Source organism: Cryptococcus depauperatus, chromosome 7 (assembly GCF_001720195.1).
Source record: "Cryptococcus depauperatus CBS 7841 chromosome 7, complete sequence".
In the NCBI taxonomy this organism is placed as follows: Eukaryota; Fungi; Basidiomycota; class Tremellomycetes; order Tremellales; family Cryptococcaceae; genus Cryptococcus; species Cryptococcus depauperatus.
Window position 1 is genome coordinate 1,128,396 of NC_089474.1, and position 12,905 is coordinate 1,141,300.

At 43.1% G+C, this 12,905-nt stretch overlaps 5 protein-coding genes across 5 annotated transcripts; 2 read left to right on the forward strand and 3 right to left on the reverse strand.

The window, feature by feature from the left end:
• Window positions 1–496: 496 nt before the first annotated feature.
• On the reverse strand, window positions 497–5,747 carry L203_105764 (uncharacterized protein; the record flags this gene model as incomplete). Its single annotated transcript, XM_066215131.1, has 19 exons — window positions 497–787; window positions 842–1,500; window positions 2,119–2,211; window positions 2,260–2,342; window positions 2,395–2,492; window positions 2,558–2,650; window positions 2,709–2,839; window positions 2,893–2,974; window positions 3,028–3,210; window positions 3,267–3,697; window positions 3,820–4,311; window positions 4,359–4,494; window positions 4,544–4,791; window positions 4,841–4,894; window positions 4,942–5,089; window positions 5,141–5,204; window positions 5,258–5,327; window positions 5,379–5,451; window positions 5,499–5,747. The coding sequence occupies 19 exons, from the start codon at window positions 5,745–5,747 to the stop codon at window positions 497–499; spliced, it is 3,678 nt and encodes a 1,225-aa protein (XP_066071228.1).
• Window positions 5,748–6,010: 263 nt separating this feature from the next.
• Window positions 6,011–8,982, reverse strand: L203_105765 (uncharacterized protein; the record flags this gene model as incomplete). The annotated part of the gene is made up of 5 exons (XM_066215132.1): window positions 6,011–6,025; window positions 6,079–6,979; window positions 7,032–7,445; window positions 7,494–7,553; window positions 7,607–8,982. 5 exons carry the CDS (start codon window positions 8,980–8,982, stop codon window positions 6,011–6,013), a joined length of 2,766 nt encoding a protein of 921 aa, XP_066071229.1.
• A 609-nt stretch (window positions 8,983–9,591) lies between these two features.
• Window positions 9,592–9,929, forward strand: L203_105766 (uncharacterized protein; the record flags this gene model as incomplete). Its single annotated transcript, XM_066215133.1, has 3 exons — window positions 9,592–9,630; window positions 9,692–9,749; window positions 9,808–9,929. 3 exons carry the CDS (start codon window positions 9,592–9,594, stop codon window positions 9,927–9,929), a joined length of 219 nt encoding a protein of 72 aa, XP_066071230.1.
• Window positions 9,930–10,075: 146 nt separating this feature from the next.
• Window positions 10,076–10,742, reverse strand: L203_105767 (uncharacterized protein; the record flags this gene model as incomplete). Its single annotated transcript, XM_066215134.1, has 6 exons — window positions 10,076–10,141; window positions 10,193–10,220; window positions 10,372–10,402; window positions 10,463–10,535; window positions 10,598–10,609; window positions 10,653–10,742. The coding sequence occupies 6 exons, from the start codon at window positions 10,740–10,742 to the stop codon at window positions 10,076–10,078; spliced, it is 300 nt and encodes a 99-aa protein (XP_066071231.1).
• Window positions 10,743–11,254: 512 nt separating this feature from the next.
• L203_105768 (uncharacterized protein) lies at window positions 11,255–12,645 on the forward strand (the record flags this gene model as incomplete). Its single annotated transcript, XM_066215135.1, has 11 exons — window positions 11,255–11,357; window positions 11,407–11,501; window positions 11,562–11,798; window positions 11,856–11,865; window positions 11,920–12,001; window positions 12,060–12,078; window positions 12,167–12,182; window positions 12,239–12,364; window positions 12,412–12,488; window positions 12,537–12,565; window positions 12,621–12,645. 11 exons carry the CDS (start codon window positions 11,255–11,257, stop codon window positions 12,643–12,645), a joined length of 819 nt encoding a protein of 272 aa, XP_066071232.1.
• Window positions 12,646–12,905: the final 260 nt, after the last annotated feature.

The window sequence follows — 12,905 nt, forward strand, 5'->3', positions numbered from 1 at the left end:
CACAATCTAACTATTCAGTAGTATTAAGTCCCAACGGCAGAGTACTCCAACCCCCTCTTGACCTAGTCTTGACAAATAATCCTTTATTTCTTCTCAGGTTCTGCGCCCGTCGCTCAACTATACCACTTCCTCAATACACAACCTCCTGACTTTTCCCTATCCATCATCTTGACAAAACACTCTTGAACGATAACTGTAAACCTTTATAAGAAATGGTGAGTATATGTTGAACCACTATTTGATTGTTGCATCGATAATGCGCTTATATTGACAACGTATTGTCTTAGATGATAAACAGAGTAATATTGGAGTTTTGTACATTGACCTTGATTAATAAGAGTTGCATTATGGATGGATACCAGATTGATCAAGCATGAAATTTGCTAATCATCATCATCGGGCACCTGAGCAAGTCAAAAGCCATGGTTGCGATGACTTTTACCTTTGTATCTGTACATTCTCTCCTTTTTCTGTTGCTGAACGAAATCCTTAGCTTCTACTCCTTAGGAGTAGAGTCTCTGTGTAAACCAGGCAGGGACATTAGTGGGGAAGGATGACTGAATGCGCCTCGAGATCGAGCTCGTATTGGAGGTAGATGAAGAGGCATCGTTAAGCCATTGAGGGGTGTTCTTTGTTCACGATGATCAGAAACATGATAAGGTGATTCTCTTTCTATGCTTGAAGCCAATGAGTTTGAATGCTTCCGTGGCAAGTTGGAAAGATGATTTGGAGAAGGAAAAGGGTACATTGCCCTGGGCCAATTGGCTTGATGCTCATAAGTGTGGGACTAAAGAACTTTCTTGTTAGAAACGGTTCAGGTTGTCAAGATTGTTTGACCTACAAAAGCTTCTTTTGAAGTCTCAGACAAGCTGGCATCTTCCTCTTTTCGTTCTCTTGCACTAGTCCGCCATCGAGTAAATTCCACTTTTAGAATTCTATTCTCTTCTCGCATATGTTGTATCTCATCTTCAAGTGCCTGATTGACCTTTTCCAAATATCCTATTCGAACTTCATGGTCATGTTGAATGTCCATAATGTCCGCAGAGACAAGATTTGCATTTTGATGAGCAAATGTTACGTGATGTGAGCCTTCAGCCCACCCGCCAGGGAAGGGAATATGGGACGTTGATATATGACTCGATGATGAGGGGTCTCTCGAATCACCGTGGCCACCGAGTCGGACTTGCAACGCCTTGTTTTCCTGTTCCAAAATTTTGATCTTCTCCTCCAAGCTATCCTGGTACCCCTTCTTCCTATTGCGAAAACGTTGAGCTGCTAAACGATTAGCTTCGCGTCGACGTGTTGTCATTGGACCTTCTTCGCTCCTTTTTCTGGTTCTCCTAGGACTCGTCGAGATAGGTCCCACTATAGGAGAAACAGAGCCGTTTGGTGTTTGTATATGGATGTGCTTGTCTAACGGGAGAACCTCTGGATAGTCACAATCTACCTCATCAATGGGTGATTGGTGAGTAACAGGCCGAGATATAAGCGTAGATGAATCTGAGAAAGTTTTCGTGCTGAAAGCGAGGGACTTGTTTGACTGCAGACGACTTGAGGACATTTCAATGACCATGTACTTTCAGTAGAGTCAATTTTCTATCCTATTGCCAGATTCCACCATTCAAATCAGAAAAGCCTCAAGGTCAATCATCAAATGACAAGGCTTACCTCCAAACAGATGTCAGAATATAGTGGGGTACAGCAGCAGTCTGTTGAGAGTCGTGAGAGCAGCCACTCTATCACTGGTATGCTCAATGACCAACGTCAAACAATCTTTTTTTTCCTTTCGTTCTTTTTATTCTTAAACACTTTTGAATGATTTATTTAGTTCCCTTCATCTGGCCTCCACCTGATTCCAGCAAAGCTTATTCGCCTGGTTCCAATCCGTCACAATTCTCCGTTCAGCCCTGAACACCCTGGCACAGCATTATGGTGTCCGGACATCAATTGTCATTTTATAAAACTTGCAAAAATAGTTTGTATGCATCAAGTATGTATGTTATACAACTGCCGCACACCGTCGACATAGGTCACCATCTTTCTCAGCAGTATGCAACCAGCACCGAGGACACTCAAAACTGAGGGATGGCAGGAGTGTAGCTGTCACTGGCCACTTACCTATGCTCAGTTCTTCACTAATGCTCCATGTGTGGCCAGACGGTTGTCCCAGAACGACTCTTGATACTCCCAGGATGCTCATTAAGAGAGATTCTGATGTGTATATCAGCAATACGGCTTCTGCTATATCATTGCGCCTACCATGTATTGTCAAAAACTTTACAAGCTCTTCGTTGCCCTGTACATTCAACCATAATTCTGCTTCACCAGATTTCTTTAGATATCTTGATAATCTCCATTAACATGTATTGCAATTTCAAGACAGCCAGGGCATACCTGTCAGATCGCGCATGCTCTATCAATTGCTGTACGCCGGGCCGTAGTTCCAGAAGTTTCTCCATATCCCTTGTGACAGCAGGGTTTACCCACGTAGTCTAATATCAACAGGAATTCTGTGAAATGTTTTACTTACATCTGGCTCCCAGCTTTGCATAAATACTGAATCTTCCGTCCCATTTTCCGTATGGTCATATAATTCCTCAGCCAGATGGGGCACAATAGGGGCTATAATTTTGGTCAAGCGTTCAAGCACCTAAAGTTCACAAAATATGAATCACTATCGTCAACGTGTAGAGAACGGAAATACAAACATGACGCAGTACTGCAATAGTAGCTTTTCGAGTTGGATTATCCTCTTTATCGCAATATAAAGTATCTTTCACTATTTCAAAGTACAATGTCGATAAAGTAGATATCGAAAAGGCAGACGTGGTGTTGATTACTGAGTGTATTCAGCTAGAGATCATACTATGGACAAATGAAATTGCGATGTACCTTTGCTGAAATCATACTCATCGTAGGATTGTTGAGCAACAGACTCTAGGCAGGACATTTCGTGTAAGATAAACAGGTCAATCTGTGTGTAAGCTACTTAAATCACTTTACTGGACTTACCGGCCGTAAAGTTACTTCCCGTAAAGCAGATTTGAATTCAGTAGATGAGTTAGCAAGGAGAAAACGAGTAGTGTTGCGCAGTCTTCTAAGCGTCTCGCAAGCATGCGAGATTGAAGAAGGCCTAATCGACACATCGCTGGTATAGTCTACTGACGCTGCCCACAGCCTCAAGACATCAGATCCATATGCAGGCAGATTCTGCAACTGATCAGCTCCATACTTCAGACATTATTTCATACCTTTGATCCATGAACAATCTGCATCGGAGAAAGTCCATTTCCAGCAGATTTACTCATTTTCTTGCCATCTTCGTCCATAATAAAACCGTGTGTGATGACAGACCCATATGGTGCCCGGCCGTCATCAGTACCAATGAGTTTTGTTAGTAAAGACGACTGGAACCATCCACGGTGTTGGTCGGAGCCTTCAAGATATAAGTCCGCAAGTGGAAGAGATGAAGAGCGCATTTGGTCCTTTAGAAGCATGGTCCAGGAGGAACCGCTGTCGAACCAGACGTCTAGTGTATCAATCCCTTTTGAAATTAACTGGCCCTTACGAAAAAGCGGTATAAAATCTTCAAGGGAGCCAGTCCACCAATAATCTATTCCCTTAGCGTCGAGGACTCCGATAACATGGTTCAACGTTTCTCGATCCATTAGAGGATGACCATAAGCATCAAACAGGACTGGTATTGGAACCCCCCAACTTCGTTGGCGTGAAATACACCATTCTGATCTGGAGGACAAGAAGGATTTAAGACGTTTTCGGGCTAGCTGTCAATGTATGAATATTTACTTATTGACTCACCAAGAGGAGGGTGAAATTGAAGAGAGTCCAGCGCTTTCAACGCACTGTCTTTTACTTGTTCAATGTCAGCGAACCATTGAGGTGTGGCTCTGATGATTATGGGCTTTTTTGATTTCCAATCGTAAGGATATCGGTGTTCTATCGTCTCTTCGGCTAAGAGTAATCTTTTTCGACGAAGCAGTTCTACCATTTGGTCTGTTCCTTCGCCCAGAACATCTTGGCCGACTAAAAACGCAACAGAATCATCTTCAGCAAATGACACAATCTCCTCGGTAAAACGACCATCGTCATCAATAGGACATCTCAAGTGTTTCGGCATAATTCCAGCTTTTGCGAATGCGACATAATCCTCATGGCCATGAGCAGGAGCCGAATGAACAAGACCAGTACCTGTTTGAGAAGTCACATGACTTGCGGAAAAAATTGATGGCTTGCACAGTGAGGACGGCGGGTGAAAAAGGTGGCTGTATTGAGTATTCACAAGTTGAGACCCTTTTGGGATTCAGCTGAATTTACGGTTTATACTATGTCTTGCCTACCGTCCAGGGTGCCCATAACTTCTAAGGATCCCACGAGCTTTTGTATGGCTTCAACTCGTTCAATAGCAATGACGAGAAGACCATGGCTAGAACTAGAGACGACAGCATATTCCATTTCTGGATGAACAGCAACGCCCTAGAAAATTGATGAAAATGGAATCATGTCATCATAGGCGCAAACTTACGGAATTGCCAGGCAAACTCCATGGAGTGGTAGTCCATACAGCCAGACTTAAGGCTTGTTGTCCGATTTTCTTCGCCGCTGCGTCATAAATCTTTCTAAGACCAGGGGACATATCGTATTTGTGTACAGGAAAGGTAACGAAGACTGATCGAGATTGATGACCATCTTGGTATACTAATTCGGCTTCTGCAAGAGCCGTACGGGAAGAAGGCGAATAGTAGACAGGCCGCAATCGATGAGTTATGAAGCCTACAGGAGTAGTTAAGACTTGAAAACGCATATAAAAGGACTGATTTGCCTTTTTCAATCATAGATTGTAACAGCCGCAATTGACGGATTTCAAAGTCATGATCTAAGGTGCCGTTAATGATGGCTTTGGAATTATATGAAATACTTCACCCAGTGTACGATACGTCCCACCAGGACCGTCCCAATCAGCCATAATTCCTAAATCCTTCATTTCATGTTTCTGTATTTCTATTGCTTCGAGTGCTACTCGGCGAGCTTCGTCTCTGACTTGGTTGGGCAAGAGTGAGGTATGTGATTTCTGGACAAAGTATTAGTTAAGCCTGTCCGAGCAGCAATCAACCTGACATACTCCTATGGCTGCCAATGCTTTCTGCTCTATTGGCAGGCCGTGGCAATCCCAACCAGGTACATAACTTTGAGAAAGCAGTTTAGGATAGGGCTTTGGAATAAGAGGGGAAGAGCATACTGCACGCGATGCCCACGAATGACTTTGTAACGGTTAATCATATCTTTGAGGATTTTGTTGAGAGCATGCCCTTAAAAACAGCATTAGTAAAGCGGCGACAAATCCTGTAGCGGAAGCTCACCCATATGAAGATGACCATTGGCATAAGGTGGCCCATCATGTAAAACGAACAGTGAGCCTTGATTATTGTTGAACTGTTCAAGTTATCAGATACAAGTACAAAGTAGAAGAAAGAGCCAACTTGATGTCTATAGAGATTGTCGGATATCTTTCTTCGATATTGCTTTTCAGCTGTCGCAATATCCTTGTGTCGGAGCGGGAACGTTGTCTTGGGTAATCTCAAGGTTTGAGAGTAAGCCTTTTTCCTTTCTTGAGTTGGTTTTGATGCGGTTGTACTCGCAAATCTATAGGATACAGGTAATGACTTGGATGTCAAGCTATGCCAGCCAGTATGTATGCGTCGGTTCTTCGGTGGTAAGCATAAGGCCATCGCACTTCTCGGTAGCAATTTATTGAATGAAGCGTAAGAGAAATTAATGTAAAGATGGATGATAAGAAAAGAGTAATTTGGTATGACGACTTTTAAATTTGCATTAAGTCCCGCGTGTAAAAAGTTGACTTTTTGCAAAAGGGAAAAGGCTTCAAGAACAAATAGTTGTCAAGTAGGCAATATTAGCAAGATTTACAACCGGTAATGAGATGAATGGGTCTTCGAGGTCCATTGTTGTCTGGAAAACTACATACATGCTCATGTCACAGCATCGTAAGCTATACTTTTAACCTCAGCCCTCAGTCAAAAGATATCGAACCACCCCACTAACCACATCCCCAACCTTAACCATGCCTTCCATGACCTTCACTTTCCGCTCGATATCAACTTTCCTTTTCTCGTGCAAATCTTTTGCTTCAACAAGAAACTCAATAACTCTGCCGGCATGGTACAAAGCTTCTTTGGTTGCCTTGGGGAAGGATTCCATGAGTCTTCCCAACTTTACGTTAAGCTTCTCAGGATTTTCATTCTGATCAGCCTTCACTTCCACCATTTCCTCCGCTGCTATACCATCTAATACTTTGAGCACTTTTGCGACAAAAGCAATCGTCTTAGAAGGCGTACAACCACGCGAGTTCAGTATGTTTTCATACTCTTGCTCCGTTTTGACGCAATCTGCAATGATAGTCATATCATCTTCTAAAGCCAGGCGTGCCTTTTCAATACTTTGCGCGATAATAGAGACATGTCGAATCCAGTCATCGGCCTCACTATTTATCAGCGAGCCAGTAACAATCTCAATTTGATTCTGCAAAGTTTTGGCGCCCACAAAAAGAGGAAGCTCAAAGAATCCACAATCTTCTATGCCGCTTGAAGCCTGGTTCATCGTTATCGATTTATCATTCTCGTAATACGATGACCTGATTGCTGTAAAGGGCGTAGGCGGAAGCTTATGGATATCTTGAACCAATTGAGGAACGGTCTTCAGGGCGACATCATACAAAGAGGGATGTAAAAGCTGTGATTCAGTATCAGGTTTTGAAGCGGGAGAAGGACAAGCAAGTTGATCAGCGACATGAGAGTTTAGATGACCTGAGTTCGCAGGCGACATATCGCCAGTCGTCTGGTTAGTGATTGAATCGACATTCAAATTTTTCTGAGACATTGCACTGTCAACAGGATTATCATAGCAGATTCGTTTCGGAGAGCGTTCGTCCGTCGACGTGAAAATGCTACAAGATGCCAATCAATTGTTAGTTGGACTAGACGACTTTCGGTACTCACAGTGTCTTTTCTGCTGCTTCTACATCTTCACTACTAGCTGCGTCTTCGATCCCCCTCTTATGAGTCTGGCTACTAGGCATATCATGTTCGTTGTTGATAATTTCCCTTCTCCCCTTTTCTTTGGACAGCTCGGGTTTATTGTTGATCCAACCAAAGAGGTTAGGGAACATGTCCTCGACACTAGGTGGCACGATCTTGGGTGGCTCATGGGGCACAACGATCAACTCACCATCCCAATTGTCCCAAAACCTTAATCGCTTCTTATCTTCTTCAACAAGAGAGGCTTTAAAATCAATTGTGATAGGCTTTTTATGTAAAGCTTTCACTGCGATTAAGCCGCATGATGCTTTAGCGAAAGTTACGTTTGCAAAGCGCGGGTAGATAGAGCCAATGTGAAAGATATCAACAGAAACACTACAAAAATTGTCAATATAAATTCAATTGGTGACTGAGTTGGCATACATCTCGCCATACTGAGCAAACAAAATTCCAATATCTTGTGCTAGAGTCTCGGAAGGAAAACTGTGAAGAGCTATATCAGAAAACCACATAGAAACCGTTCAAGTAATTCTTACTTGGTCACAAATATGGTGCCTTCACTAGGGCAAATTCCTAAGTCCTCAGCTTCAATTGTCTCTGCAACTTGAGTGTCTTCCTTGCATTCAGAGGCAACCTCCATATTGCCGACTTGATTTTTGGATTTAACAGATGTGCTGATTTCTGTTGGAGAAGGTCTGGTAAATGGAATCTTAGGCCTTAATGGGTCGGCGTCACCGGTTTGCCAGGGTCCTCCTACACTACTACCAGATTTTTCTGGTTCTCCGGCGCCGGCTCTGAGGTACCTTTCTGGTAAAGTTCTCTCTTTCCTCCGTTTACTATATGAATTACCTGCCGCAGTGTTGGCAATCTTTCTCGCCAAAGTGTATCCCTCTACATCTGTGTTTCCAGGAAGCCAAACAAGGGTAATATGAGCGTAGAGAAACTCTGAGCAGATTTCTCGCCAAAGCTGATCAAATTCCAAAGATTTCTGGCGAGATGATGAATCAATAGCTACGATCGCTGCTTGTGAGTCGGAGAATATGATTAATTCATTCGAGATGGGAGCACCTTCTCGGATAGATTGATGCAGCTGCTCTTGAAAACCATCCACCACCTTGCAAATGCCGCCAAGTTCCGCTTCTAAAGAATCGCCACCTGTGACAACTCCTCTACTCTTCTTCCCTGATTGCCGTTCCTCGTTATGCCATTCCACTGCAGTATACCAGCTCTCTCCCGCTCTGCTACATGATCCTGTGTACCAAACTGTAGCATTAGAGGAACAAAGATGACCATGTAAACCAACAGCATCATCTTTGTTTATTGCTATATACTTAGTGATGGGAAGATGACTGGTAGGCAAAGAATACACCGCAGTCGTATAACCAGGTACACTGGCGGTCGTAGGTGGCGTCAAGATTGTCAGCTCAGTTGCAGAGTGGATAGTAACAGGAGTTGAGCTATCGGTTCTGGCAGTGGAGCAGGGAATAGGAGATTTATTGTGTGCAAAAGCAATTTGCCTAGGACTAGATTCATACTTTTCAGGCTGCTGAGAACGTTGTGGGAAAGGAGAAGGGTTGTGGGAAGCAACCTTAGAGGGATAAGGTATTTGAGGTGCCATTGGAGAATAAGGAGCGACAGCCGGTCGATAAGGGTCGTAATGATCATCGTACGGCCCTCGTTGAGCATGAGGCAAATCATCGTATACAGACAGAGAACTTGCAGAGTTAGTTCTGTACCCTAGAGAAAGCTGATTTGTGATGTTATTTGAGTTGTGCGGTTTTGGGAAGGATTGCCCGGAGTAGCTCATGTAGGATGGCCTTGGTGGCGGGTTATTTTCCATGGCTGGTCGATCAATCGTAAAATGAGGGTATCTTCCAGATACTTCATTGTTGTAAGGATCATAATGGCTCATCCTGCTGATAGTTAGTGTTAACCGGATAGTGTTGTCACCAACACTACGCTCACTTGTGTGTACGTATAGTGTAGGATTCTGAGATTAATCAACAAAATCAAGGCAACACAGTCAGCCGAAACTGTATTGATATATAGTCGGCAGAAAGATTAGTGTAGTCAAAAGCTACTCACTTGTTACAGAGAATTGTAAGGTTAGATAAGGTCAAGACAACAAGAATGAGTAAGACACAAGAGACTGTGTGACGACGACAGCTCAGACGAAGAGATGAATCCGCTTTTTCCAATGCAACCTGCAGCTTGAGCCATTCACAGTTGACGAAGACCTGACGGATCTATTGGCGATATTAAAAGATTGTTGTTTGTTTCAAGAAGTTGACAGCCTGACAAGAGAACATTTACGGATTGAGGAGAAAGAGACTTTTGAAAAAATAAATAAGGATGCGTTATGCGTGCATCATCACTGTTACGTAACCCGCATAAGAAATACTTTAGGGAGACCAAGAAAAATAGCAGATATATCTTTTCAAAATCTCTTGAAGCAGATGCGATAACAATTGAGAAATTTTTGGCGTGGACGTCCAGGCTAAGTTTTTGGGTATAGTAAGAAATGCGCTCTCCCCTCAATTCCGATGCCAAACGGCTCAGAGTCAGTAGTCTGTTGATCTGGGATGCGTTGTCTTCGCTAATGAAATAGTATCAAACCTCAGACAATTATAATCTCTTTCCCACTTTTAGTGGTGACCACTGCGATTCTGTACCGGAGAAGTGAGTCATTTGCAGCAGCTCTCGTCGTCACTGATTATGCCCAATTCTAAATTCATAGCGGTCTTTGGAGAGGAACAACGTAAGATTCCTAGAGATAGTGTTGATGTCCAAGCTGGACATGAAAAGATTGCAAAAATCGGCGGTGTTCCATGGGAGAAACAAGATCAACACCGCGATTAGAACAGAGGACATATTTTGGTATACATGTTTACGCGCATGAAAAACCAATGCACCGCACAAATTCTCGTTTTGCGGTGAAGAGCCGGGAGTGCATTAACTGTCTCTGTAATATCTCTTATTTGCTTTCCAACAACTCTACGACTCCTTCATGGTCGGTTGGAAGGAAGCACTTTGGTACCTGGAAGAACATAGGGATTGAGTGAGTAGTTGCACTAGAAGAGCAATCAGATCTGAGCAAGGCAGATTCATCGTCTGTCACTCACATTTGAGTAAGCAACTCCAGCGCCAAAACTACATATAGTCAGCGATGAGCCCATTGTAAATCTTTTGATTCCCATCCTGAACCCGGTCCTCCTATTCCCATTACTTTCTCAATTCAACCCATGCTCGGATGATTCCTGCACAGTTTGACTTTGTTCAATCCCTTCATAGATAAACTTACCCTGTAGAAAGAGCCACCGGCCAAGTTCGACCTGATTTGGATTTAGCAACAGAAGAGATATCAACGTAAATCGTTTATAGAGAGCACTCACGTCGGAAAATTAATACGGAAGCGACAACGCCAGCTCCGAAACCGATACCGGCGTTCACCAAGAGGTCAGCGACCTGGGGCAATGGAAAGTCAGTAGTCATACGATGTCAGTACCGCCAATATGACCAGTCCTTACACAATTGTCAAACTAAAAAGGTGAGTATGCAACTTGGCGTCCATATATGACTCACTTTCGTAGCAATCTGGTCCTCGCTGGTGACAGGGGCGACTGTGGGCGCCGAAGGAACGACGGAGTCAGAGTTGGACATGGCTGTGGACATTGTAAATGTTGTATAAACGAAATAAAGATGAAGATGGTGGAAGTGGTCGGAGTTACGGCGATACAGCTACGTGGCGCGAGATTTCCTGATAAAAGTTCTCTATTAGTACGCGTCCAATATGGGTAGTGAACCTATTAATGCCATGATAATGCCAAAGCTATTGCTATTAGTATTTCTTTAAACAGTTTTGTGGCTTATGAAACTAATACTAATACTATACTTGACATTACAACACTGCCAAAGGTATCAATTAGAAACAAGATAATAGAATAAAGGCACCATTAGTACAATATCACTCAACCTTATAAACAACTATTACAAACCGATGAGACACAGCAAGCCCTGTCATGAATAACAAGATCAATCACTTTGACAAACATTTTCTCTTCTTTCACATTACAACTCTCAAATAGACATACATTATACCATCGTCTCAGTACTTCCCAATCACGATTACAGTTGCCTCTTTTGGCCACCAACACCCGATTCCATCTCTATTCTATCCACTAAATATGGCTCTTGACATTTCTCCAAATACGGCAGCCTCATCTTCGAGCGCTGCCTCTGTAGTTCACAGCTTTGTTGCCAGAGCAGATGTAACACCAAACACATTCCGTGAGCAACTATTGCATTCAGAGACTGTATAAAAGCTCACTTGGCATAGAAACAAATACAATCATTGGAGCATGTGTAATGTTTTTGGCAATCCTCATAGCATGGAACCTGCCTGTGTTAAGAGATGTCATCTCTGGCTTGAAAGTAGGAGTTGATTCTATCGCTACTGTGACGCATTGCTCATACTAAACATGTCATTTGCAGCTTTTCACCGTTGGTATTCACGAACTGTTCCATATCATCACGGGATTATTATGCGGCGGGCAGGTGGTTAGCATTTGTATTGACCCAAACGATGGTGGCGCCACACATGTAATGGGATTGATGCGTGCAATACCTAGAATACCAAGAGATCCTTATGCTATGCCGACATTTGCGCAAGCCTTTTGGAGCCCGTCTGCAGTTGCGACTTTAGCCGCTGGTTATTTCGGCTCCTCCGTTGTGGGGTTTTTGTTTGTTGTAAGTTTACACTTGCAGAGGTCATTTGCTGACATGTAGTTTTGTGGATGTATGTCAAGAGCACATGTTTTGAAAAATGGATACAATCGCTAATTCACAACAGTCGACATCGTCGCATCCAAGGCCTGCGCTCTGGTGATACATTTTGGCTTGCTCGTGCCCATGCTTAGAGCAGATCACTGGGTGTGAGCCATTGTCAAATCTATTGACCCATTTTGTTGTGTATTGACCACCCATTCGTAGCGCATTCGCTAGTATATTAGTCTGTGAGGTCATTTTGGTTGGATTGTGGTTTGGAGATCATGGAAATGTGAGTTGTGTTGTCGTAATTTAATGCTTACAAGGCGCAGGCACTTAGGTTCTACGGTAAGCTCATACAAAGCCCATAGCAGTGACTGAACAAAGCACTGAATATATCTCAGTGATATTTGTTGGCATGATGAACCTGTTCTATGTTGTCTGGGATTATGTCGATGAGCGACTCTTTGACAAACGAAACACTTCGGATTGTGCACAATTCAGTGAACTTTTGGGATGGCCTACTAGCTGTGAGCCTGGAAAGTCTTGCAACGGCCGTATGCTCATACTCGTTCAGCCTGGGCAATTTTTTGGTTTATCTGGGATGGTTTGGTTTTCACCAGCGCCATTTTTGCAGGCATTACTGTATTCCGGGTATGTGTCTTTTACGCTTAGATTACACCAGCTAATGATGTGGATTAGAGAACGGACGAACAAATGTATATAGAAGCGTGAGTATAATTTTGATATATGGCCTGTTCAACACTGATAAATGTTTTCGTGCAGATCCAAATTTCTCCCCACAAGATGATGCAAACTCACAATAAACTCACCTCAGCGGTATACTGGGGCTCTGAGAGTTGGCTCAGACGGGTATCATAATTTGCCAACTGTATCTTGACGTGATGATTCACACGGAATCTATTAATGTAACATCTTACAGCAACTGCTTGCTCTGATAGATAGATGATGTACGGTACTGGAAGTTCAAGTTGCGCAGACTTATTTCTTTTGAGAGTGTATAAGATCTTGACTGACTCACGAACATATAATGACTTTTTACATGCATTG